The following is a 26,063-nucleotide window of genomic DNA, read 5'->3' as shown; positions in this document are numbered from 1 at the left end:
AGGTGGTGACCTTTGCCTGGCTGCAGTGACAGACTGGGATGTGTGGGTGATGTGGAGTGCAGGAATGGTGCTCAAGTCTCCCCCTTTCCTTTTGTCTTGCAGAACCCACCACAGTTTGGAGAATCAGACTGTGACTCTTCTGAAGGGGAGTGTTCTGATGCCACGGTCAGGACCAATAAGCCCTGCAGCTCTGCTACTTGGTAATACAGATCTCCCCCAAAGCTTCCTGGTACTGGCATTTTGATTTCCCTGAGATTCCACTTCATTCCCCTTCATCACACTTTACAGGAAGAGAAGATGCTTCTCCTTCCCACCCCAGGAGTGATTTGCAATAACCCGAATCTCTGGAAAATGTCCAAATGAAATTAATTCTCTTTGAGCATTTCAATCAAGAATGGCAGGGATGTATTTTATTGAATAATCTAGTTACTGTAACATGGATATTTATTTTTTTGACATTTTAACACTTTTTACTGTAAAGAGTGGATTGTATTTATAGACACACAGACTCGTTGCAAAAAAAAAACAAAAAAAAACGTTCAGAAAGCAAGCACACTATGGAGAAACATCCTGGGAGTCCTGCCTGGACAGCTTTGTGTACAGACGCAGGGGATTCTCTTGCTGCTTGCACAGGGGACCAGGCCTCGTGGCCCTGAAGATTGGAGAACAGAACAAGAAAACTAAACCACTCAGTCTTATCAAAAGAGGAAAAGCAGAAAAAGACCTGACTGTAGGGTCACCTGTGAACAAAGTGTTTTCAGTATAACCAGCTGGGTCATTTTTAATCAGAAGGTGGACATGTTCCTGGAGAAAACTGGTACTGAGGTGCTAACATCCAGGGTCTTCTGAATTGATACATCCCCAGGAATGTAATGATGGGTTTTATTTTAAGGATTTTTAGTTTCTTTTTTTAATCAGCATTTTGTTGTGAGATCCTGCAAATGTATTCTAACCTCGTCCTCTTGAGAATTGGTATCAGAGCACTTCTTACCACCGTCCTTGCTTCACTCTGGGAGTGTCAATCTCCAGCTGAGCAGGGATAACCTCCCTCAGATGCAGTGTGCCATTTCCCAGTTTTCTTCCTCCTCTTACCTCCTGTCTGTTTCAGTCAGTCAAAGAAATCAATCAACTCAGTGTTGGCCAAGCAAGGACTTGCAAAGTGTGGAAAGCACATTCCGCAGAGCCCGAGCACTTCTGGGGAGGACACTGGAGACGCCTGGACTGGACTGGGAGAAGCAGCCTCTCACCTACAGCAGCATAGAGAACCAGCAGAGGGCTGTGTGTTGAGGGGGAAGACTGGGAATCACTGGCCTGGCCAAGAGCATCAACCCTGCTCTGTCTCCTTATTTACTGTACATTCTTGGGAGCATTAGCAGCTGCCTGCCCTTCGTGGCAGGCATTGTGCAGGAAATCTTGACGTGGCTGTGTCTCAGGTGTGCCTGAGGCCTCTGTTTCTCCTCCAAGCTGAAACTCTGCAGGTGCAAGTGAGGATAGTACTGGTATATGACAGGCCGAGGCATTGGCAGATGAGAAAAATTTGTTTTCTGATAGAACTCATAGTGCCTTCCCTTCAAACACTACTCTTCTAAAACGATATTGAAAGAGAACAAAATGATAGAGCACGTTCCTTCCCTTTCCTTAGTTGATGACCCCCTGCAAGAGCTCTCCCTCTGCCCTTCCCAGTGTGCTGGCTGGCATGGCCAGCCAGAGGTGAACGGCAGGAATGGACCATGGACAGGTACTTCTGTTGCTTTGTTTGTTTACATTTTATGTTAAAATATTGGTTTGAACTTAACTGTGGTAATTTATAGCCTCATGGCAAAGTGAAGGAAAATGTCTTACTTATACAGAGAGCAGTATTGTATGAGTTAAATTATCCCATATTTTTAAATTTTTGTAGCTGGACTACAGACAAATCTTAAGTTATGATGTTATTTTATTATTTATTATCATTTCTGTAGATCAGAAGGTTGGCTTCACCGCTAGCACAATTGTAATCTCTGTGTGTGATGTTACCTTCTCCCTGCTCGCCAGAGGGGTGGGAGCAGAGCTGGGCTCAGTGGCTGTCAGGAGTTGCTGCCTCTCGTGATTTCCAGGGATGCTGTTACTCCAGGGCAGAGAACAGGGAGGGGTGGATGGCTGCAGTCAGGTTCCCTGGGGACAGAGCTGCAGTTTGCTAACGTTGCTGATGGTTGGCAGCCACTGAACCGGTGAGAATGTGGGAAGGGTGGTCAGGGAGTGAAGGGCTTTTGAATTGATGACAAAGTGAATAATTATGACAAGATTCCCTGGCCAGAGCATCCAAAACGACATCAGGGAGGAGGGCAGTTGCCCTGGGCAGTGGGTCCATGTAGTGGATCACCCAGGAAGGACCAAATAGGCTCCTGGAGAGGGAGTGACCTGCTTATCCTACTCTGAGCAGAGGCAGAATCCTGTGAGGAGTGAAGCTCTTTCCTGCTCCTTCCCTCTCTCTTCCCTTTCTTTTCTCCTCCCCAAAGTTCTTTGTCTCTCGGCCAGCAGCAGGAGGAGCCGGCAGGGCCAGAGATGGCTTTGCTGTTGTGGTGTGAGAGGGGGTTTGGTGGTGCAGATGGTTACTGAGGAGGCTGGAGGTCAAGGTGTGAGAATTCAGCAGCGGAGAACTGCGTGCACACAACACACTGTGGTGTAAAGAGAGGTGGAGAACTGCCATCGGGTGTCCCCAGCAAAGGATGCCAAGCCCTGTGCCCCTGGGGAGACTGTTCAGACCTGGCAGGCTCTGGAAGATCCATGGGCAGCACTGGTATCCTTAGGCAGTCTCATAAACAGCCCCAAAGCAGAGCTGCCTCCAGTTCAGGCCTGTCACAGTCCCCAGGGCCTCCAGCCTGTGGTGATCCAGTCCCTGATAAACAGATTCCAGAGGGGTTTGGGTATCTGTGGTCTCTGCATAGGCTCCACCATGGGATAAAGCTCCATTGGGCTTGCAGAACTTTGTTGTTTGGGATTTTGAGACCCTTCTGGGCTGATCCCTCCCCATCCTTGCCTGGGGACGTGCTGGCCTGTTCTGCAGCCAGGGCAAACAGAGCTGCCCTCTCCCGGCTGCCACATTTAGCTCTATTCTCACACCCCTAGGTCATTGCACTGTTCCAGTCCAGTGTTGCTGCTCCCACCCACTGCCCCCTGACGCTGCATCCCTCCGGGAATGCCACTAGGGCAGCCCCTTGCCCTGCCCACGGAGGTGTCACGCCAGCCTCTCCTGCACACACGTCCCATGGCCTCGCTGTGTGTGGGCAGAGCTGGCTCAGCACCCCCACATTCCCGGGGTGGTGGCTGTCAGTTCTGGGGGGGGTTATGTAGGATTTTCCTTGGTGACACCTCCCTGGGATTGCACAAACACAGTCCCCACATTGCTGTATGGGCACCTCTGCTACGGTTCCTCACACTTCCTCTCCTGGCAGGGTCTGGGGTTGAGAGGTGTTGGTGAACCTGCTTACTCTTTGTAGTGACACCGCATTCCAGGGCCGGAGTAAACTGTGGATTCCCTTTCCAGCATCCCGAGTACCCTGATCCAGTTCTCGTGGCTGCTGACAGCTCCTGAACACTAGCCTAGATTTTCTCCCAGAGCTGAATGTTGCCCTCCCCACTGTCGTGTTAAGTACCCATTTCATCTTGGCCCTGTCCAGTAGTGTTCATCCCCTCTTCCCTGCTCTGTGGATTCCTGAGACAAACTTGATTTTTTTTTTGTATTGACCAGTGTACAGTGATGGAAACAAGAATGACTATCAAAGCAAACAATGCATGGAATAAAAAGCCAGTGTACTTCAATGCTGCAGGCTGGTCTGGTGATCTGGGAACGGGTTCTCATGGACTTTGGGATGGTGTCATGAAGCCTTGCTCTGGGGTCTCCCATATGCCCCCTTCCATACCAGGAAAATTACTTTCTCCTCTAAGTGGATCTCCTCATGGACAACAAATACCAAAACCCCAAGACTAGAGTATCACCCCAGGCAGAGGAGGGTGGTCAGGCCCTGGCACAGGGTGCCAAGAGCAGCTGTGGCTGTCCCTGGATCTCTGGAAGTGTCCAAGGCCAGGCTGGATGGAGCAACCTGGGATAGTGGAAGTGTCCTTGCCCTTGACAGGAGGTGAAACAGGATGGGCTTTAGGATCCCTTCCAACCCAAACCATTCTGGGATCCTATGTTCTTCACAATTGGGACAGAGCCCACCTCTTTATTTGGAATTCTCCTAGTTATACAGGAATAAATGTCTTTGTGTCAAGGTGCTTTTCAAGGACAAATCTCTGCCAGTCAGGCACATCCATTCCCATTCTTTTCCCCTTTAGTCTTTATGTGGAGTAGCAGCCACTGGCAGACTAGAGAAGCAATCTCAAGTGTTCTGACGTGACTGATTCAGGCAGCTCAAATCCTGAGCATTTTGCTGCAGGGTGTGCTGGTTTAACATGGGAATCAAAGAAGAATCTTCTACAGCTGCACCCTGAAACACCATTATTTTCTCAACTTGGTGATTGTACAGCTGCACTGGAGCACATGGCTCATTGTTTTAGGCCAAAAATGCTAAATCTGTCTGGAGTTGGAGGGAGCAGGGCCTGCCTACTGCCCTCAGGGTTGTGCTTGGCCAGTGATCCACAGCTGGCTGCTGGTTTGCCTTCCTCACAGGATGCCAATACTCCTTTTATTCCCCACAGCCTCAGGCACACAGAAGGCTGATTTAAATGAAACAGGCAAATTAACTGAGTGTTCACAAAGCCCCTGTATCTCTTTCTCCGTGCAGGTACATGCACAGATAAACATTCATTAAAAAAAAGAACGGACTCTTCTCTGAGATGAGAAGAATGATTAAAAATTGTCACTGTCCTTGGTGGCACACAGCATGCAGAATATAACCCCTGGGAACAGAGTCCTGCAGCTTTCACCCCAAAACTGGGGCACCTAAGCCATCACAAGCTCTTTCTGCCATTGAGTGTCTGAGCTTGCTTGTCCCCATCCAGCTTCAGATGTTTCTTGCTGTATCTCTTGATGAGGGTCCCTGGAATCAGCGCTGCCACAGCCATGGCCAGCAGCTTGAGCAGTGTGTCCCAGGAGAAGATGGCATCCAGAGAGGTGATTTGGGACAGAATGGCCCCTGTCTGCACACAGATGAAATTATATGGTGTAAGGCCTGAAGGAATCAGAGCAGAAAAAAGCTGTTAGTACCCCCCTAGGGAAAATTAGCTCAAATATGCCCAAGGCCAGACTCAGAAATCACAGAACTATTAGGGTTGGAAGGACCTCTGGAGATCATCCAGTCCAACCCCTCTTGCTAAGGCAGGGCTACCCAGAGCAGGTGACAAAGGAAAGTGTTCAGGGGAATTTGGAATGTTTCCAGAGGAGACTCCATGCCCTCCCTGGGCAGCTGCTGCAGTGCTCTGCCACCCTCCATGGACAATTCTTCTTCATGGTAAGGTGGAGCTCGGTGTTTTAACTTACAGCCATTACACAGACACAGGGGTCTGTGCTTGTAACAGAAGGAACCAGGTGTAATGCAAAATTTGCAGCACTGGGGACACCTGTTTACAGAATGCTTGAGGGCAGCACAGAGGAAACAGACCAAGGGTCAGAGTCCCAGCTCTGCCCTTCCTGGCTCAGTGATACTAAGAGCAGCAGTGTCACACTATCCCCTCAGGCTGTGTCCCCAGGCCTTACCAATGAGGACGGAGAGAAAGAATTGGGTGATGGGGATGTTTAGAATGGGAGCCGAGAGGTTCAGAAACCAGTTTGGTGTCATGGGGAACAGCCTCAGGAACAACAAGAAGAAAAATAAGGAGCTCCTGTTCTCTTCTACCTGCCAAAAGAAAAGTTCCACATCATTCCTGCTCCTCAAACAGCAGTAACATTCAAATGGCCACGATACTGGAGTGATTTTTTCTTCTAACACATGACAGTGTAACATCAGTTCAGAATTGAGGGAAAGCAGCAATATTATGTATGTATGGGAGCCTAATGGTGAGCCAGCCCTTTTCAAAGAAGGGGTGGAAATGGGATCTCACCTGAACAAAAGATCAGAAAGGCAAGAGCAGAACCACCTCCAGCGTACAGCACAGCACGGGATGGATGGAGGCAGTTCTGGAGCACAGGGGCTTCCCAAACACTCCTTTACTTCATATCTGCTTTTCCTTAGGATCCAGGATTCTCCTGGCAGCCCCTTTGGCAACAGGTTTGCTCCAAGAGAGCAGCCTGCTCCTAGACTGTGCCCTCAGCAGCCCTGCTGCATCCCCTGCACACACTCATTTTCACTGTCATCCCAAGAGCAGCCTGGCCCAGAGCCATCGTGGGTATCAGCACCTGCCAGTTCTTACCTTCCCTTGCAGCAGAGCCACTTTCTCAGGGAAGAAGTGGACAATGAGCTGCTTGCCAAAAGCTGCAGAGAGCAGGTAGCAGAGGGTGGCTCCCACAGACGTGAGCACCGAGCACAGCACCAGCCCCATCCATGGCCCAAAGAGTGCTCCAGCCAGGACATTCTGTGGGACAAAACGGAGTGAGGCCTGGGGGACACAGTGTGTCACAGAACCACAGAATTGTTAGGGTTGGAAAAGACCTCTGGAGATTATCCAGTCTGCTAAGGCAGGGTCACCCAAAGCAGGTGACAAAGGAACAGGTGGGTTTGGGATGTCTCCAGAGGAGGAGATTGTCTGTCCTCCTTACTTCACAGTGCTCTGTCACCCTCCATGGGAAGAAGTTCTTCCTCATACTGACGTGAAACTTCTTATATTTTAATGTATGGCTCCTTGTCCTGTTGCTGGGCACCACTGAACAGTGTGGCACCATCCTCTGACACTCCGTGGAGATATTTATATGCATTAATGACATCTCCTCTCAGTATTTTCCAGACTAACCAGGCCCAGTTCCCAGTCTCTCCTCATCAGAGAGATGCTCCAGCTGCACCTCTTAGTGGCCTCCACTGGACCCTCTCCTCCTTGTCTTTTTATTCCTGAGGAGTCCAGACCTGGACCTGGCACTCCAGCTGTGCCTCACCGGGGCTGAGCATTGGGGCAGGATCACTCCCTGACCTGCTGGCAACGCTCTTCCCGGTGCCACTGACCTTCCTGGCGCTCAGGGCGCACTATCCACCAACACTCCCCGATCCTTCCCAGCACAGCTGCCCTCCAGCAGGTCAGCCCCGACCCATCCCGGCATTAAGGGTTATTCCTGCCCGGTCGGGTCCCTCTGGCTCCTGCTGCCCGAGCCGTGAGTCCCCGGCCCCTCGCCCCGCCCGGCCCTCCCCGTACCAGGAGGCTGGAGCCGGGAATGGCGAAACTCTGCTTGTACAGGTACGCGCCGCAGAACAGGGCCAGCGCCGCGCCCCGGTGCTGCCGCTCGTAGTCCCGCAGCGCCTCGGCCAGATCCCGCAGCTCCTCCAGGTCCGCCGGGAACCGCAGCGCCCTGTGAGGGGAGAGACACACGGGCAGCGCCGGGGGAAGGGATGGACACGCGGGCAGCGCCGGCCCCCACACCCACCTGCGCGTCTGTCCCGCGCTCAGCCGCACCGACAGCAGCCACAGCGCGGCCGTGGCAGCCACGAAGACGAGCAGGAGCCCAGCCGGGCGCCGCCACATGCCGGCTCGGGGCCGCCGCTGCCGCCGCCGGACCGACCCGAGCGGAGCGAACCGGCCCGGCCCGGACCTGCCGCCCCCAGCGCCCCGAGCCGGGTGCGCAGGCGCGGGGCGGGGCCGCCGTGAGGGCCGCGATGGCGGGCGTGGCCCTGAGGCTGTGGGGGATTAGCGCGGTTTGTTGGGACCCCCTGCTCATGGGAGATGCAAGCCGGCTCAGCCGCGGACACGCTTTAAACCCTGTTTAAAACCTTCGCTTTAAGCTCCCCTTTTAAAGCCACGCTTTAAAGCCGTGTGCCGCCATGGTTTTATTGTCACTCCCAGCCCGTTTATACATTCTGTGTGGAGAGTGGGTCCTGTTGCTCGGTCCCCACAGAAGGCGCCCGGGGCCCACCAGGTGAGCCCCCACACTCGGTGAAATGTCTCTGCCCCGTCCGGGCACAGCATCCTCGGGAATCGGCTCCTGCTCAGCATGGGATGGGCTTGAAGGTGTTCTGAGTGTTCTCAGTCAGGACCAGGTCGTATCGGCACAGCTGTGGTCTGTGTGAAAACACGGCCAAAAGTGAAAAAACGGCGCATTTTTCTGTCATCTCTCCACCTGCTGGGGTCCTACATAAAATAAGTCATCTTCTCAAGAGAACTGCCTCCAAGTCCACCTGAAGCGCGGTTGGCTTTAAGTCAGGGATACTTTGAGCATCTTGCCATTCTGTTCTATGTTATCTTTTGCTTGTGGAAAAAAAGGAACAGAAAATCCAGCAAACAAACAGGCTGTAGAGTCTGTGGTTCCATTTAAGGCCATGCACACCTGTGTCCTCCAAACAAGGTGGTTCTTCCAGCTCACCTTCCTGTTCCTGCCTCTTTTCTGCTCCTGGCATGAGAAATTCTGCCACTGCTCTGACCTGAGTCCAAACATGGATCTGGTCTGGAGCTAGTTCGGTTAAAAAAACCTGAGGAAATATTTGGGCTTTCACTGGGGAAATACGAGCATTAGCCCTGTGTAGTGAGCTGAGCAACAGGGAAGGGGAGAGGGCAGGACGTCCCTCCCTGGGGCAATGACTGATTAGTTGATGTGTTCATCAACTACTGATGCTTATGGCCTGTGGCAGCCCCTCCTCGGGGAGAGAAGGCATCCTCTGATTAAATATTAGGGCATTTGTGTCTGCCTTTTAAAAGACTAAATGTGAATCTGGGGCTGGAAGTGACTGTGGAGGTGTGGGGCAGGAGACAGGCAGTGGCAGCAAGGGAGAGCTGCAGGACTTTGTTTAGTAGTACACAAGCTTTTCCTTGTTCCAAGGCTGGGATAAGGGTAGCAGACCTCATGAAATGCAAAGAAACATGTTCTGCAGTTCTGCATGTCTATTTGCTTCACCCTCCTGACCCTATGATCTTCCAGCCTTGTTTTAACCCAAACTTAAAGCACGGTGTGGTGTCCACAATAGTGTCCTTGCACACAAGGTCAGCATAAGAGATTCTGTGCTTGCTGAGCTCAGGCAGAGCTCCCAACCTCCAGAGCTGGGAAGCTTAAGTGTAGGACAGCAGAGCAGACAGAGGTTAATGAGATGATTGAAATCTCATCAGCAATGTCTTGAGAGGTACCCCCTGATGTTGTGGGTACCAGTCAGGGTTTTGGGGCAAAGCAGCCAGCAGCTCCCACTTGCTGGAATTCCAGGAGTAAATTAACCTCCCTGCTTCACTAGCCATACAAATTGACTGGGATATAAAATGTGTATTTGGGGCTGAACATCTGTTCTTCCCAGAGAGCTACATTTCCCTTCATCCTGGAGTTCAGGCCAGGGCAGCTTCTCAAAGGGCATTTTCCTGACCAAAGGTTAAGGTGCCAGGCCACGTCACAGTCACATTACATGTGACATGTTCCTAGTGCAATAAGACAGCCTCTGTGTTCAAGTGAATATTCAGCTGTGGGATCCCATTAAAAAGGAATTTATTCCCAAGACATGTCTATGAGAATTACTACATGTAAAATAAATCTAATTCTTCTGCACATACTCAGCCAGGCCAGGAATCTGGGAGATTCCTTTGCTTCTGTCCAGTCTCAAGCAACAGAACTGGTTTGTTTGTAAACATCTGCTCACCTTTCTGGGTTTGTTAGTGAGCGGAACCTCATTTGCAGAATCCTGAGTTTGAGTTTTGGGCCAATGACAGATCCCGTGAAAAATGTCAAGGAAATTCTTTCCACATTTTCAAGATCCTGGTCAAACCCAACGAGCAAAGTGATTTGTTTGTACTGCTGGAAGGTGGCAGCTTCTCTAAAGGTAAAGCAGATGAGAGAGAGTGTCAGAGAGTCACCAAGGGAATAGCACTGGGTTTAATGTAGTCACTGCAATATTAGAAACAGGGCTGGGGAAGAAGGCCTGAGCTTGTGATTTACAGGAAATGGGTATGGATTCAGGTGTCCAGGTGTCAACCTGCCCAGCCACTTCTGCCCTCAGTTTTTTGGGGTGGAAGTGGGGACACAGAGGTTGGATGCTATTTGGTTCCCAACCAAAATTTTCACTGTGATTCTGCTTTGATCCCAACTGATATTTGTACCTGGCTGCCTGTGCAGGCCTGAACACTGAGTCACCTTGAGACATGCATGAAATCTGCACTGGCCTTGGTGTGGGAGTGATGCTGATTCCTGCAGTGCAAGCAGATACCAGATATGTCTGAGGGAATATGCACTTAGGAAACCTGGGAAAACTAGTTGTGCAGGTTTGTTTGGCTGAAGTGTAGCAAAGATCAATCAGGAATTTGCATGTCACAGAAACACCATTAATTTGTCTCTCTGAATGGAATGAATTGATTTTGGATGTGACATATTCAGGCCCAGGCTAATCCCCAGCTGTCTTGGGCACTGGGAACTAGAACAGAACACTCCCTGAAAAAGGAAGGAAAGAGGGGGAAATGTTTTTCTTTCTGCTTTAGCAGAAGCCTAGGGCAGCTGTGCTGCTGGCTGAGATTGTCCACTTCAATCCTTAAGATGACAGAGAACTGCCCAAACCAAAAGGCTGGGCTGTCAGGGCTGTGTGCTGGGGAGGCTGTGGAAATTCCATAGGGCCAGGAAATCCCATAGTCATGTGCACTAGCAAGTATCAGCAGAGAAACTTGGGGGGGAATGTGTCACCTCCTCCCAGATGCAGTTCTACCAAGGGGTGCACTAACACTTAGAAATGCTCAGACCAGTAAAACTTACGGATTAACTTTTGATTCTGCCTTCCTCCCAGCTTCATCAGCCAGCATGATGCTGAAGGTGCCTCTCCTGGTGTCTTTGTTCCATGTGATAATATCCACCAAGTAGTGATAGACTGAGGGGAGAGAGAGTGAGTGGGGTTAGACCCTGTGGCTCACTGCTGTCCAGGCTGTGCACTGTCTGGGAGCAGAGCTGCGGGTAGAGGATGGGCACAACCCCTGCAGTTTATCTCGAAAATTCCTCTCTCCTCCCTGCTCTCCATCTCCCTTTGCAGAGATTTCAACCAGAAACAGTAGGAGGTGTCAGGAGAGCACTACAGCAAGGGTTATCCATGCAGGATGGCCTCTCTGTATGGTTCCCAGCACACTGCCTTTCACTGCCTGCCTTCCCCCTTCACTTCCAGGTTGTCTTTCCTTTCTTCTGTCCCCCTCTGAACCCCTCAATTTCTGTTCTTCATGTCTGTCATTTGTCATCTCTGTCATGGAGCAGAATTGTCTGTTCTTTGATCTGCGAGTCTGAATTCACTGGCTGACCAGCACTGGAGCTCAGGCCATAATTCCAGCCCATCCCCTGTTATGTTGGTAACCACAGGGATGAGATGAAATCTTTCACCTTGGTGAAATATTTTTTTCTACAGATTCTCTTCCTCTCCCTGTGCCTCTCACTTTTCTCCATGGTAGCTTTTTCACCTGTACAGTCTGTCTTTCTCTCTTATCATTCCCACACGCCTCTTACTTTCACACAAGAATGGTGTGTTTCTTTGAAACATGATCTGGGAACTTTTATACTTAATTTGAAAGTTCTCAACCAATTTTCTGTAAGAACTGTAAACAAGTTGGCTTCCCCAGCACTAGACAGGTTGGCAGATAAGGAAGGTCATGGCAAACCACAGATGGACACAATTCCATCCAGCAGCCACTGGAGTTTCTAAAATGCTGGCTATAACACCACCAGCAAATAACCATCTCTGCTTGGCTGCTGCTGACAGAGGCAATGCACAAAGAAAAATAATCTCAGAAATCTCAGTCACTTACTGCAAAATGGCTTTTTGTCCGCTGTGTCAAAAAACATACTTGTCACTGGATGGCTCTGTTGTGTTAAATAGCTTTTCCACTCATGGGCATAATAACCTGCAGGTGACAGTTTGAAAATGAAACCGAGTTACTGCACAGGTAGATGAGCCACTAAATGGCTGAAAAGAAGCAAATATTTAAGAAATAGTGCATTGTGTGCCAGCTGCCAGGTAGCACTGTGACACACATCTTCCTGTACTCCAAAGGCTTAGGACTGAATGTGCCTGGTTACTGCTCAGCACTTTCTTCAGGCTGATCTTTTTCTACATCTGCTATCCATGGTCAAGAAGGATTTCATTACGCAGTGCAGAATGAAAATTGTCCCCTTGGCTTTGCCAGTTCCTTTCTGAAAATGTCAGGTGTTTTAGCATCAACATTTCAGAGCTGCCAGCCTGAGACTGGGCTGTCACACCCAGGCTGGGGCAGACAAGTCCAGAATTTGCTTTGTTCACCCATTTGCCATTCCTTTTAGAGCACAGAGGGGCTTGTGGTGCTGGGAATTTACTTTTAAATCTTATTTTAGCAAGAACAGGCCCCTGTCCTTCAAACTCTGCAACTGAGGGACTTTAATTCACTGTTCCTCTGACTTTAGTGTAAAGATCTCAAATCTAGTTTTGGCTTTTCTAGTTCTGGATCGTTTACCTGTGGATTTCTGTTCTAGATCATAACATGATGTGATATCACAAGGAGCAGACCTGAGAGACCTCCAAGACCTCAGTTGAAATAACTTCAGTGCTTTTGCAAAGCACCATGTTGTGTTATTCCTCCAGCAAAACATCACCCTCCAAATTACAGTGACAACAGGCAGCTCAGTATTCAGGACAGACTGACATTCCCTGGATCCTTACCTAGGATGGGGCATGGCATGGGCCAGAAGGATTCACAGCTGGTGCATTTGCCATTCCTGTAATTCCTGTACGAGTTGCACGGGTATGTGGTGATATTGCAGCTCTGTGTCAGGGAGGACAGGAACAGGAAAACAGACCTCTGGTGGTCACATTTAAAATACTGCAATCCTTAATCATGTACAGGGAAGAAATATTTCATTAGCAATCTTCATGCCTCAGGGAAACAGAATTAATGCCCACAGGGCACACCAGTGGACAGTCACTGGCCAGTCTGAACCCAACAAATTGCACTGGGGAGCACTGGGCTGTGGCAGAGAAGTAAGAGAGCAGCAGCCTCTCCCTTTGAATGCACTCAGCTCTGCCTATGTCTGCTTTGCTTTTCTTCTTGCCTTTTTGGTTTTAAAAACATCTGTTCGTGTGGTTGCTGCAGTTCTAGAGGAGCCAACTATGGATCAAGTTCTGTCTCTTGTGTTCTCCTCGCCTCTCTGAGCTCAGGCCTGACAGCTGGATATTGCTTCTAGCTTTGCACATGACCTTCCATTTTGGTGTAAAAAGCTCTTTAGAAAGACATAACTAATAAAATGTTGCTCATGCAACAGCATGAGCAGCAAAATGTGTGAAGCCTCATTTCCTAGAGATTTTTGTCTCTGTGTAGATTCTTTTGGGTCTGATAAGGGTTGAGTTCACAGTACTGCATTTCCTTCTGTAAGGTGTCGTCTTCACCCAGCTTTCATCAAACCAGTTCTGCTGCCTGGCTGAAAGGAAAAAAGCTTTCTTTTTTTCAAGACTAGGGCTGCCCCTTCCAGACTGCACTGTCTGTCACTGCCAAGGAAGGTGCCTTTGCTTTGGCATAACTGCCTGCTCCACACTCATCTTGAGCCTATTTTCTGAACAGGTCCTTGCCACTGCTAGTCCTTGGACTTTCGTGTGTTACAAGTAATTAGAAACAAAAAATCTCACAGATTTTCTGGACATAAAATGAAGGCACATATCTACCTGATGACTTTTGCACAGAGGGTTAGTCCCTCTTGCACTGTGACAGAAGCACAGAGAGGTCACCCTGACTCTCATCTCTGCCTGGTGCACATCAGCTAAACCCCTGCCATGCTAGTGCTGAGAAGAAGTTGCTGCCATGGTTTTCCCAGAATATGGATTTCATGTATTTTCTAAGCAGTCATGATGATTCTCTGGCTTTCTCCTCTTTTTCTGATTGGAAACATTTTGTCAGGGTTTATGCAATTCAGGGCAGGATTAATTACCAGAAAATATTGTCAGTGGACAGCCTGGTTGGTCGGTCCCGCCGTTGGGATAGAAGTCAATATGGCCCAGTGCTTCTCCATAACCCAGTCCTAACAAAAGGGAATACCAGGGCTCAGAGAGGGAATATTAGATTATAAAATGCACAGAAGGAAACACAGCAACCTAACTGGAAAAAAATAGTAGTTATTTAGCTCTCAGATGCCTGCTTGTACAGGAATACTAATGTCATCCATCTGTTTAGGCAGCAGGCCAAACAGTTGTGACCCAGCTGGGTCATTTTAACAATGGTATCAAGTACCTAAAATAAGCCTGTGCATGCAACAGTATAAAATGTAGGGGTTTGTGTCACTTGTGTGCAGGAGAGGAAAAGGGATGTGAAACCTGGCTGTTGCTGTGCTGCTGAAGTCTGATTTCCTGGAACGGCTGGGAGAAGAGAGGCAGCAATTAGGTGGGAAAGCCAAGTGTTAGGGGTAGGGTGGCCATGGGAGCAGCATGAGAGGCTTGGCATCGCACTGCTGGCCTGGCTGGTGGGTCTGGGAAAGGGCAGGGCTGAGGGAGAGTCCAGATTTGCCCTAGAGGAAGGTTTAGCTCTTAGGAGGTGGGATGGAGACTGGAAGCATCATGCAGGGAACCATGGGGTGGGGATAAATGATCTGCTGTGCAAGGCATTGAGCTGTGGGACCAGCTCTGGAAATGCTGTGTGCTTTGATGCAGCCTGACCCCGTGGTGGGATGCTGGTGTGTCCTGCTCTGGCAGGACTGTGCTGCAGGACCTCCTCCACCACTTCCTAAGTCCTTTAAATCATGGGCCAGGTCATAACTGTTGTGTCAGCAGTAAGTTTAGAAATGCAAATAAAGCAGCAGCTCCCGAAGCAGTGCTGGGGACAGGTGGGCAACACAGCCCCCAGAGGCTCAGTGAGGGAGTCTGCTGTGCTCCTGGGCCAAAGGACCCCCGGCACTGCTGCCCACCAGCAGCCCCTTCCCCGTGCTCCCAGTCAGTGTCTGGGTTCCCGTGTAAAGGAAGGGCTGCAGTGTCACGTACCGTTCGTGTCGGAGTGTATGACATCCACAAACTGCGCGTCCGTGGGGTCCAGTCTCTCGCTCGGCTCTGTCCCCCTGTACAAGGGGCCCGCGGGGTCAAGGCCTGCAGCACAAAGCCATGGGCGTGGCATCACTCCGGGCTGTCCTTCCCGGAGGCAGGACCGCTGCTGGAGGAAGGCTTACCTGTGATTCTTCCCAGCATGCCGTCAAACATCTGTCCCACAAAGCCAGAGATGTGTGCTCCCAGGCTCACTCCTATCATGTGCATGGAGTCGAGGGACGCTCCATCAATCTGAGATTTAAAAGTACTCATGGTCATGTGTGTTCAGAAAATTAAAAAAAAAAAATAGGAGGAGGAATGTAACATCTCCCAGAGTGTTCCACTCTCTGTAGGTATTTCCCCTTTGACAGACCCACAGAGCAGTCAGCATTCCTGGGGGTTTGAGGCCTATACCTCAGAGAGCTGTGATGAAAACCGTTCAGGCAATGGTTGTATTTTCCTAAGACAATGACTACAAGTGTAGACAGGAACCACTGATGGGCCCCAGGACTAAAATTCCAGTTGCCTTGCATGTGGTTCCTGCAAGGAATTAGCAGAAATTATGATGCTAAGGATCCAGCATCATCATTGCCTGTGCAACACCTTAGAGGAGCTGTGAACTATAGCTGATCCCCTTAAGCTGCCTTTGGATATACAGAAAGTGGAAGTAGAGTTTCTATATATGGGAAAACATGTCTGGAGGGTTTTGTACCCAGAAATGTAGAGACTTAGAGTATAAACTGAATATTGCATCAAAATACCATTGCATTAAGTCCAAGGGTAGGATTTGGCACGGCAGTACACATGCACTTCCAAAAATTAATGTATTCCTTTTTTAGGAGTTTCTATTCCCAGATATCCTGCTGGTTTAAGCAGTTCCTTTGTGCCCTTTACATACTGTGCCTTAATGACTGTATTGTAGCGTGAGCGTCCAACTTACCAACATTTCATCTATAAGTTTCTTCAGAATCTCAGCAACTCTTTTGCACTTCCTGGAAGCATAGTTGTAGATGAGAGTGGTTGCCCCCTGGTTCCAGTCCACAACGATGACGTTCATGTCCTCTACAGAAAGCAGGAGATGCACCAGGTCAGGGATCCAGACGGGGGCAGAGCCTGTGAGCCGGTACCCGTGGATGATGAAGGTTGTTTTCTTGGTCACATCAAGGTACTCGGAGGCTGTTGAGTGCAGCTCCTCGGCACAGGTTGGGTTCTGCCGTGTGTAGAGCAGCAGCTTCACTTTCAGCTCTGTCCCTATCAAAGCATTCCCCAAGCCAAGGGCTGTGAATGCAGGACATGTCTCCTGAGGATCTGAAAGGAGCAGAGTGGCAATTGGAGTTTGGCACCAAGGGGTTTTCTTTAGCCTGTTGTACCTGCTAGCCCTGCACAGGGCAGGAAAGTGTGTAGTGCATTGTCTGAGCACAGGGGCGGCTCCCGTCTCCCTCTCTATAATGCTCATGACTGAAGTTACCTTGGAACTTAGGTTTCTTGCTGTGCTAGAACAAAGAGCAATCACACCTTTTTGGAGCAGCATTCCCTGAAACACCACAGCCTAGCTTCCTGTGGCAACTGGGAGTTGGCAGAGACTGTCCAAAAATCTCACTGGTGTGAGGAAGGTATTAGAGACCAACAGGTGGGATGGTTGCTGTACCAGTTTGTGAGCACACCCAGGTGCTCTGGACGGGTTCTCAGCTAAGCAGGTATCCTGGGAGTTGGATTGTACCTCCAGCCTGGAGCTGCAGAGAGTCTTACTGTGTTGAGGGGCAGCTCAATGCTTCACTTGTATGTGCAGATGCAGCCTGGTATTCCAGACTGCAAAATGGGGCACCCTTGAGTCTGTGAGATGGTAATTGTGCTTTATACACAGCTGAAGTGTAACTGAATTTGATGAAAGTACTGCTCGATGGGATGGCCTGTGCCATTGGAAAGCCTGCCTTTGTTCTTTGCTTTTCCAGCAGAACACCAGCTGAACCTTCAGAGCCCAATGCAGTCTCCAACAGGGCACTGGCAGGGAATGGAATAACTGTCTCCAGATAGATATTGCTTATGAAGGCCCTCCCAGGTTTAGTAGCCTCTTCCTGACTCACAATCTTTTCCCTCAAATCCTTGTAATCTTATTGAAGAACCTTGCTGGGCAGAGTGTTTCTCACACATATGTCCAGAGCTGCAGTAATTGTTCAGGCTGCAGTTCCTAGAGGAATTTTCTTGATCTTTGTTGCTTAAAGGAATGTGCAGTAGGTAGCAGGGTTTAGAAAACCTGCAGCTGTAAGTTAATTATGCTCTAGCAAATCTCCAATGCTCTGTGCATTTTAATTTCTGAATGATGAAACTCTCACAGTTTCTATAAGCAACTTTCCCTTTTCCCCTCCTCAGGAAATCAGGAGCACGAGAGTGATAGAAATGCTATGTGCCCAGCACATAAAACAATCTGCTCAGTTGCCATAGTTCTGCTAATTATTTTGTAGAAGCCCCAGGAGCTCCAGAAATAAAAGTTAATAAGCTAAAAGGATGTTGCAGTTAAATCCAACTGAATATTTTGAATTGCCACCATAAATTCAGAAATAAATTTTAACATCTGAAATCCATGGAGTTCTTTCTGTATAAAGCCTATGGTAACATATGAATGGTGTGACAGCCAGGCCCAGTGAAATCAGGGGCCTTGAGGCATTGCCTCTGCAGTGCTTCACTCAGAGCTTCCAGGAGCAGTGTGACTCTGCTCCCAAGAGGAAAGGTTACCTAGGTGCTGCCTCCTGGCCAGCCTGCTCTCAGCTCATTCTTAGAGTGCCAAGATGCTCCAGGGAAACAGCAGCAGGAGTTCTGTGACACTGCTCTTGTGGAGATCTTGTGGAGAAAGTAACTAGCAGAGAAAAATTAACATTTTTTGCTGATGCACACCAGCTCATACAGTGAGACTCAATGACTGTCCTCTAGGTGCTACTGCAGCATAAAAGAATACAACTGTGTGTTTTACTAATAACAAGGTATTGTTTTAGTTATTGTATAATAGCACTATATAGTGTTGTTAATTATTTTTACTGCCACTGAAGCTGTAGCAATACAGGCAGAAATGCCAGGCAAGAATTACTTCTATATGGTGCAAGATTGCACTGATTGCTTAATTTGTTTCTGTATCTCCTGCACTGTGCTGAAGCTTGCCCAGAGGAGCACTATGTTTGTCATCAGAACAACCCAAACCTTCTGGTACAGAAGTGCTTTCAAAGAGCTGGTCAGCATTTGCTGCTACCTAACACAGGGACTGTATAAAGAGCCTTGTTAAATTTGCACCAGGTCTGTTAGATTGATTCTGTTTTGATTAATAAAATCAAATCAGTTCTAATAAGGGGAGAAAAACTGCCAGCTTCTCTTCTGACAAGCTGGTGCCAATCCCAGTCTCATTTACCATGTGTTCAAAAACTGACACATAAGGATAGCCAGTTACTCTGGCTTTGCTCTTCCTTCTGCTAAGCACAGCGACTCCTACCCAAATGGCTGGAAGTGTCTCTGAAACTCCAGGATGATTGGGGCAAGTGACTTACTGAGATTTACTCTGCAAGCAAATAAATGAGGTAGAAACTTATCCCCTGGCCCTGTACTTTAACCATGTCCAACAGATCACTCCCCTCCAGTAAAGGGGAATGAACATGGCCATTAACTCAGCATTCCAGTAACTCATTTCCAGCCCTACCTTAGCTTGCTAGATGGCCTCTGCAATCCCTGTTCTCCTTCTGCTCTGTTTTCTGATATGTAAAATAGGAGGCAAACACTCGTTTGCTGGGCAAGGTGCTCCGATCTCCCACAATCTGTAGCAGGGAGCATAGAAACGTGTTAAATCCATGTACCTGTCAGGGAGCTGGACATATTTGGTCTCTAGCCTGAGATCAGCCTCCAAGGTGCTATTGCAGCAGCGGAGGCATCTTCAGAGTAACTTGGTTCTGAAGTTTTATATATATATATGTTACTCCTGGTATTTATTGCCAGTGCTCTAAAGGGCTGCATTCCCCTAGTGTCTCTCATTCCTTTCTAGGAGATGGTGTTTGGAGGCTTTTTCTTTGATGTTGATCCTATGGACAGGCAGGGTTTGCCATGGTGGTGTTTTGGGGCTGTGGTACTGAGCTGTCTGCATGAATAAAGTAGCAGCTGAGGTTTTTACCAGCCTGTTCTCTTGCAAAAGGAAGTTCCAGCAGATCACCTCAGCGAGTCAGTGGTCACTTGGCCAGATGTGTGGCTGTCCCAGCTGTGGTCCTTGGGACACAGAGCTGATCTCCCAGTGAGCACCTGCATGGAGCTCAGGTGAGCGTGTTGCTGCTTCTCTATCTGCAGGAGCTCTGGCCGTGAAGCCCCTTGCCTGGGCTTTGTACAGTGTGTGTCATCAGACTGGTCTTAACCATCAGCAATATCTTTCCCCCTTTAAGCACTCTTTACTACCACACCACAAGTCTCGAGAGCATTGGTGGTGCAGATTTCCATCACTTTTCCACACAGAGGGTGTGCCCTCCACTTCTAAACTGGTCCTCAATAGCTCACTGCATTTTATTCGTGCCTTTTCATACCATTCTCTTTTCCTGCTTCTCTGACTGCATTTCCTATAGAGTATTAAACAAACCAAGCAAAAGGCGACCCTGAGATTACTCCAGAGGACCCGATGAAACACAAGTTAGTATTTATAAGAACACTGTTTTTTTTAACCCTGCTTGTTTTCCCTACAAAGCAGAGAGCTGTAACTTGCCTTGCTCCCATGTGTATGCTAACACAAGGCAGTACATTTGTTTATTGTTACACAGGTTTGTTCTTGTAGGGCTGTGAGGCTATCAAATGGAGCTTATTGTTCATAAATGGTAATTCATCCTTTGCCTCTGTCATACATGACACCCCTGAGAAGAAATCATTATTCTCTGAAGATTTCGAATGACATTTTCAGTGTCGATGGATAGTACTTATATAAGAGAAATGTTTGCAAAGGGAGGAAAAGATAATAAAATATAGTTCTGGTTTTCCATTTGGAACCCTTAGAACTGACTACATTCATGTAACCAGTATAATTTGCTTTGCCAAAATAAATAATGCTGGTGAGAAACCCTGCGTAGTAACTGTAAATGCAGAGGGCAGGTATATTCATGTTGCTGTAAAGCACAGAAAATGTGTTATATTCGACAAAAACATTCAAAACAAATGGTTGAGTTCTTACCTGTTTTCACCCCATACAAAAGGTAGATGAACACAAAACACAGGCTCAGCATATGGACTTCCACATGGAACTTCTACGGGTAAGAGATTTGGAGGATCCCACAATTTCTCTGATGTGTCTGCTGGCTCTGACAGCAGTTTGCTTGCTTTTTTTTCTGCCACTAACAGTAGGTGTGGTGAAAGGAGGAAGTTACCAGCCAAGAAATGAAGACCAGTCAAATGAAGCTTCTTCTTAAGAAGGTGGGGCACCTTCTATTCTAGCAGATTTCCTTTATTTAAATATAGTTTGCCTTGGGGGATGACTAATCAAAGACACAAATGGGTTGGTATCACCCTGTAAGCACCAATTTGACTACACGTGTTGAAACTATGGAAATTATTGCCTGTCTATTTGTCTTTCGCAAAGAATGTCAGGAGGATTGTAGATTGTCACTGCAAGCCCGATAAGAATCTGGGCGGGGCCGGCGCTTGGTTTCGCAGGGCCCTGCCTTTGGAGAGTTCATGATGATCCCTAATAGCTCCCATGTCATTCCTGCTCTCCTGAATGCCATGGCCCAAATCCTGTCACCACCTCGGGCAGGAGACAGGTGCACAGCACTGTGTTGTGACAAAGGGAAAGTACCACTTCAAGGTGTCTGGGCTCCCAAGCAACTGCTGTCTTGGATAACACTCATACAACTGGCATTCCCACATTTTCCCACTGACCTGCTGGAACCTCACAAATTCAGCTCTAATTCAAGTAAGGAAGGCTTTTTTTTCCCTTGCTGGATGGGAAGAAGGAAATCACCAAGGAAAGACAACTGTCAGGGGCAGGAAAGGAAGTCTGAAATTGGAGCTGGAAGGTATAGTGGCAAAATTGGGAAAATGAGGGTGCTGGGGTTTGTAAAGGGATGAGAAGGGAATGGAGCAGGGATGGCTGCTGGTTAGAAGTTGGGTGGTAGTTTTGCCTGGCATTTTCTTAGCAAATTCTTCAAACATAGGCCAGGGAAAGGGAACGTAGGGTGGATTAGAAATACCTCATTAAACCCAGGCTCTGCTTTCTTTCCCCTGATGATGATCCAGTGAGGAGCTGAACTATTACAGCTCCCAGTGGCATAGCTGGTTCTTTGGTCCATGCTGTATTTATTAAGCTTTTTGCCTTTGCTAATTCTCAGCTTAATCCTTAACTCTTCCTGATGTCTGCAGCTCCTTTTCGTTCAGACAAGTGTGTGCTGCTCCTCTGATGCAAGCATGGATCAACTTGAGGCAGAGCATGTGCCTAGCATGATTCTTTCTCAAGCACCTTGAGCTCTTCAGTGTCAAGCAGCTCAGCAATGTGAGTCTCACTGAACGTGTGCCATGCTGTGATCCCATTTGATAATCACCCAGGCAAAAGTTGGGGTTTGTTATTTTGAAGACTATAAACACTGAGGAAAGACACCAAATAACATCTGTGGATCTGCAAGCTCCAGGACAGTGTTTTTTCTGCTGCACTGGCAAAATAATATAATTTAAACATTGTTTTCCTTCCAGCTCCTTTCTCACCTCTACCAGTAATCCTAAACTCTGTCAAAATATTTTCCGTTAGCAAGAAGTTCTGCCAATGGTGAGATGGAATTGGTCCAACAGTGAAACATGAAGAACAGAAGGCTTTTACCTGTTGCAAGAGACATGTGACAATCAGAGATAAAATAAGGTAAATCAAGAGGGCCTTGCCTTTCATCTCAGTACAAAAAGAGGTAACACTTTGTTGCCTGAAGCTAAGCCCTACTAATTTCTTTTTTCCTATCACTTTTTTGGGATTTTTATTTCCTATCTGAGGTTGGGATTTTTATTTCCTGAGGTTGCTCATCCGAGTGGCTCTCACATCAAGAGGCCCTACATTGGGACTGGCAGGTCCTTCCCTGGAACTCTCAACCATCCCTCAGAAGACCATGATTTTGAGTAACCACCATTTCAGCATAAATTAGACTGTCTGTTCACTGTACACATTGGCAAACAATCCCAGGATGTCAGCACTGGAAATGCTGTCCACAACCACCATCAGATACTGAGAGCAGGAATTCAAGTGCTTACAGGTTACTCCTTGCCCTTGATTCTGCTGACCAGCCTTTCACACCTGCCCCACACATCCTGCTTCAGCCACACACCTGTTAAAGATGGCAACAACTCACAGCTATTTGGGTTTTGCACACTGAACTCTAGACAATAATCTCACTGTGAGCTTTGAAATCAATTGCAATTTGAGACAGTAAAAACTTTTTAATCATGTGTAGAAAACATTTAAGATCAGATTTGGCACCAACTTAAGAATAATTTAACAGAAAACATGAAATAATCTTATAAGCATGAAACATTTTGCACTTGGCTCTGAGATGTCAGAGCCTCTGCTATTTCACATTCAAGAAAGAAGCATTTTAAACTCTTCATTGTGAGCAGAACCATTGTTGGAATCTGAAAGTTTCGGAAATGTTGTTTTCTCCTTAGGGCAGTTGATGATAGCAATGGTCAGCTGAAAAATATTTTTATGTTGCATTCATGGATATGAAACCCCATTGATTCACTAATTTCCCGTGGGTGGAACGTTTTCATGGAGGTACTGGAGAGCCAAATCTGTCCACTTCATTTCTTGCTCTTTCACAGACTCAGTGGTGCCACCGTTGTCTTGCTCTGGTTCAGGGAGCTCATTCTGAGAACAAAACACAGGTACAATGCATTGCACATGTAATACACTTCCTGAAAGCAGCAGGTTGTTATGATTTGTATGCATAGATACAAAAACCTACAAACGAGACCAGAGGGTGCATCTGAACAATAAATATCATACGTACTGATCCACTTAAAAATATTGCTGAGCCTCGTCATAAACAGTATTATTTTCATTTGAATATGGTGCTTAATCTGAAAGGTAAATTGTTTTCCAGGACCCTGGGGCCTTGCTATACAATCAGACTGCACATGCAGTGAGGGAGAATATACAGCAAATGCAAAGTAAGTAAATAACAGTACTATGCATTTATTCCATTGTTTGTTTGCAATGTGCTGCTTCTGCTATTGCCAAGAATACAAATACTGCAGACAATTGGTTCTGTAAAATGTTACTTTGCCATGGCAGGTGAGAAGTCCTTCCTGTCTGTATGCTGGACTCAGATATGGCTGTGCTGGATCAACAGCAGAAGCCAGAACCCCCTGCCAGGTGTGTCACAGAGGTGCTCACACCACAGTAAGGGGAAGGAAAGTTTAACAGAGATTTCATTTTCCTTTCTTCTATTATTTGTTCTCTGTCTTGCTGTATTCGTGTAGTCACACTCAGTGTGTGCTATTCCGCCAGATACCATTTGGGCAGGAATTCGGACTTCTAGAGCTCTGGAAATCCCAGCATGAGCTAAATAAAATATTTCAGTTTTGAAAACAGTGAATGATTCAAACCCATTTGAGTTTGCAGAAATGTCTCGAATGAGCACTGGAGCAGATTCTCAGGACAGGCTCAAATACCACTTTCACAGCCATTCTGGTTGCTCCTCTGCAATGTCCTTGAGTAAGTCCCCTGTGAATTCATGCTGGTTTTTCTATGTGATCATAGCCAATCCCATCTCTGGTGTCTTTATATCCACAGTCAGGCCTTTCTATTGTTAGTTGGTGAGGTTTCCTTCTCTGAGGCTGTCATCTGTATGTGACTGTAAGCCATCACAAGATGGCTCTAAGGGTTTCAGAAACAGTAGTGTTTGGACTCAGGGTGAAGGCAATTGTCAACAAGGAACCTGTTTATGATACTCAGCTTGCTTAATAAAGGTTATCCCAAGCAAAGGAGGGTTTGGGTTCTTTTAACTGAGAATCACGCTTCTGCAAGATGCTTCCCTCAAGCCCAGTTCTTGGCAGGAAAATGTGTGCTGTACATATGGATTTTGAGTTGTGCAGCTGCTCCTCACCCTCTCTGAAAAGCCACTGGTGGCAGGGCTAAAGCTTGAGCCATGTCACAAATTTGGAAATGTCTCTGTGCTGAAAGAAACTAGCACCCCACAATCCCTGTGGCTGCTTTATCTGTGCTAGCAGGGGTAAAGCTCATGTACCAGAGAGAAAAAGGGCAGGGAAAATCCTCAGCTACCTCTATCTTCCCTGGAAATTTTAAAATAGCTAAGGAAAGGTATCAGTGTGGGAGATCTGAAGCTTCAGCTCTGGGCTCTGTGGGATCAGCAGTAGCTTTTCCCCTGATGCCCCTCTCCAGCCTTGCAGCTATACCCTGGATGAAAGCAGAGGTGCCCTGCCTTGGATGCAATATCACAGTAAGAGTCCTGCTGCACCTGCCAGCCCTTCACTGATGTCCTGGACCTGCCAACAGCAACATTGTATCTGGAAAAGACTGGTTTGAAACACGTATGAAAACTTCTCAGCTTCTTTTAATGGCATTGCAGGAAGTGGAAATAAAATGTAACCAAGGCTGGAACTGTCAGTGTGATCCTCCGCTCTCCAAACCAACCGGGAAAGTACGTCAAACACCAGGAACAAGAAAGGGAAGCAGAGAGAAAAGATGATTCTACTTCTCCCTGATCCCAAATCCAGGACAGCGCAATGGGAAGGGCACTCCAGTTCTGAGAAGATTCAGCAACTGGTCAGGGGACGAGGGACAGAAACACCCATGTCCTCATGCACACAGGAATGACTGGCATATAGGGCAAGGAAGGAGTCAGATCCAGGAGCCTTTTGCACAAATTAGCAACATTGTGCCTTTTCTTGGAAGGGGCTGTGATGAACACAGCAACCTTAACTCAGATTGATAAGTAGTAATTCACCTACCAGAGGGATGGCCACATCCTCATAGGGCAATTTATCTTCCCTCCACGCATCATCGATCAGATCCAGGATCCTGCCATCCCTCTGCACCTCGCTGTCCATCGTCACAGCGGGTGAGAGCAGCTATATCTGTGACACAAAGCAGATGCTGTTTTAACAATATCCCCGGCCAAGGAGCTGGAGGCTGGGCTACGGGCTTGCTCCAGTTTTGATGCAACCCATATGAAGTTTAAACTTACAAGGAGAACCTTGATTTCCCTAACCCACTCAGAAAGGGGTTATAACCACAGGAGAACAACTTCATCTGAAAATAACTCTATCAAAGTGAATTGCAGACTGATATGCATTAGAGATGAATATATAAAACCATGTAATGATATTTACATGTGTTTATATCTACTGTCTAACTTTTAGAAGTCTAATTTGAGTGAGTTTTAACATCTAGAGCTGTCCAGAACCCTTTTCTGCCTGCTGGCTTACAGCCCCTGACAAGTGCCGTGCCTTCACATGTCTGGGAGAGTCACAACAAAGGACTTCAGGATACCCAGAACTCTGCCCGAACCTGAAGTCCAGGAAACTGGTGAAACAGAAGCAAAACGAGACCTATCTTTCACCCTCAGCTGCTATAATTACTCCAGAGTGTTTCATTGTACTCTGCCCTCCTTGAAGGGTCACCTGAGGCTCTCGCCCCGGTGTGACCCTGCGAGACAGCAGCAGCAGGCAGCTCGATCCTGGGGGTTCGAGACAGCTGACACTCATTCAACACCAAGCCAGGCCTGGCACTCGCCGGCTGCCGGAGCCGCGATGTGCGCGGCGATGGGCACGGGCCTGAGCGCATCCCAGCCCCGGCACGATGCGATCCCTGCCTCTCGCGGCCAACACGGCTCCGTGACCGCCCCGTGTCCCTGCGGTGCCCCCGCAGTGTCCCCCCGATGTCCCCCGCGTCCCCCTGCCCGCCCTACCCTGCCCATCGCCGGGGCCGGCTCTGCGCAGGCGCCGCCCCAGCGCATGCGCAGCGCTGCGGCCGCGGGGCCGCGCCGTGCCCGCCGCCAGGCTGGGGAAGGCGGAAAGGAGGGGAGA

The 26,063-nt window shown here is 48.1% G+C and overlaps 4 protein-coding genes across 6 annotated transcripts in view; 1 reads left to right on the top strand and 3 right to left on the bottom strand.

Moving 5' to 3' along the window:
• Positions 1 to 3,801, top strand: part of MAP3K13 (mitogen-activated protein kinase kinase kinase 13) — a 72,190-nt gene extending 68,389 nt beyond the window's left edge. For all 3 annotated transcript variants that reach the window (XM_014870454.2, XM_088170615.1, XM_088170616.1), the window contains 2 exons: positions 103 to 200; positions 289 to 3,801. In XM_014870454.2, coding sequence (XP_014725940.1) covers positions 103 to 200; positions 289 to 325 — 135 coding nt within the window. In that variant the 3' untranslated portion in view covers positions 326 to 3,801. The remainder of the gene's footprint in view (positions 1 to 102; positions 201 to 288) is intronic.
• Positions 3,802 to 4,175: 374 nt separating this feature from the next.
• TMEM41A (transmembrane protein 41A) lies at positions 4,176 to 7,682 on the bottom strand. Its single transcript, XM_014870452.2, has 5 exons — positions 7,490 to 7,682; positions 7,261 to 7,414; positions 6,331 to 6,492; positions 5,678 to 5,816; positions 4,176 to 5,153 (listed from the first exon to the last, which is right to left on the bottom strand). Exons 1-5 carry the CDS (start codon positions 7,585 to 7,587, stop codon positions 4,933 to 4,935), a joined length of 774 nt encoding a protein of 257 aa, XP_014725938.1. The 5' UTR covers positions 7,588 to 7,682; the 3' UTR covers positions 4,176 to 4,932.
• Positions 7,683 to 7,870: 188 nt separating this feature from the next.
• On the bottom strand, positions 7,871 to 20,365 carry LIPH (lipase H). Its single transcript, XM_014870451.2, has 10 exons — positions 20,215 to 20,365; positions 15,973 to 16,340; positions 15,176 to 15,284; positions 14,994 to 15,095; positions 13,952 to 14,041; positions 12,693 to 12,860; positions 11,806 to 11,901; positions 10,775 to 10,886; positions 9,675 to 9,848; positions 7,871 to 8,121 (listed from the first exon to the last, which is right to left on the bottom strand). Exons 1-10 carry the CDS (start codon positions 20,264 to 20,266, stop codon positions 8,049 to 8,051), a joined length of 1,344 nt encoding a protein of 447 aa, XP_014725937.2. The 5' UTR covers positions 20,267 to 20,365; the 3' UTR covers positions 7,871 to 8,048.
• Positions 20,366 to 22,434: 2,069 nt separating this feature from the next.
• ANAPC13 (anaphase promoting complex subunit 13) lies at positions 22,435 to 26,042 on the bottom strand. Its single transcript, XM_014870448.2, has 3 exons — positions 25,946 to 26,042; positions 24,987 to 25,112; positions 22,435 to 22,881 (listed from the first exon to the last, which is right to left on the bottom strand). The coding sequence occupies exons 2-3, from the start codon at positions 25,083 to 25,085 to the stop codon at positions 22,756 to 22,758; spliced, it is 225 nt and encodes a 74-aa protein (XP_014725934.1). The 5' UTR covers positions 25,086 to 25,112; positions 25,946 to 26,042; the 3' UTR covers positions 22,435 to 22,755.
• Positions 26,043 to 26,063: the final 21 nt, after the last annotated feature.

Source organism: Sturnus vulgaris, chromosome 10 (assembly GCF_052056855.1).
Source record: "Sturnus vulgaris isolate bStuVul1 chromosome 10, bStuVul1.hap1, whole genome shotgun sequence".
NCBI classification, from domain to species: domain Eukaryota; kingdom Metazoa; phylum Chordata; class Aves; order Passeriformes; family Sturnidae; genus Sturnus; species Sturnus vulgaris.
The sequence above is the reverse complement of the archived record's forward strand: the minus strand, read 5'-3'. Positions and strand labels throughout refer to the sequence as shown.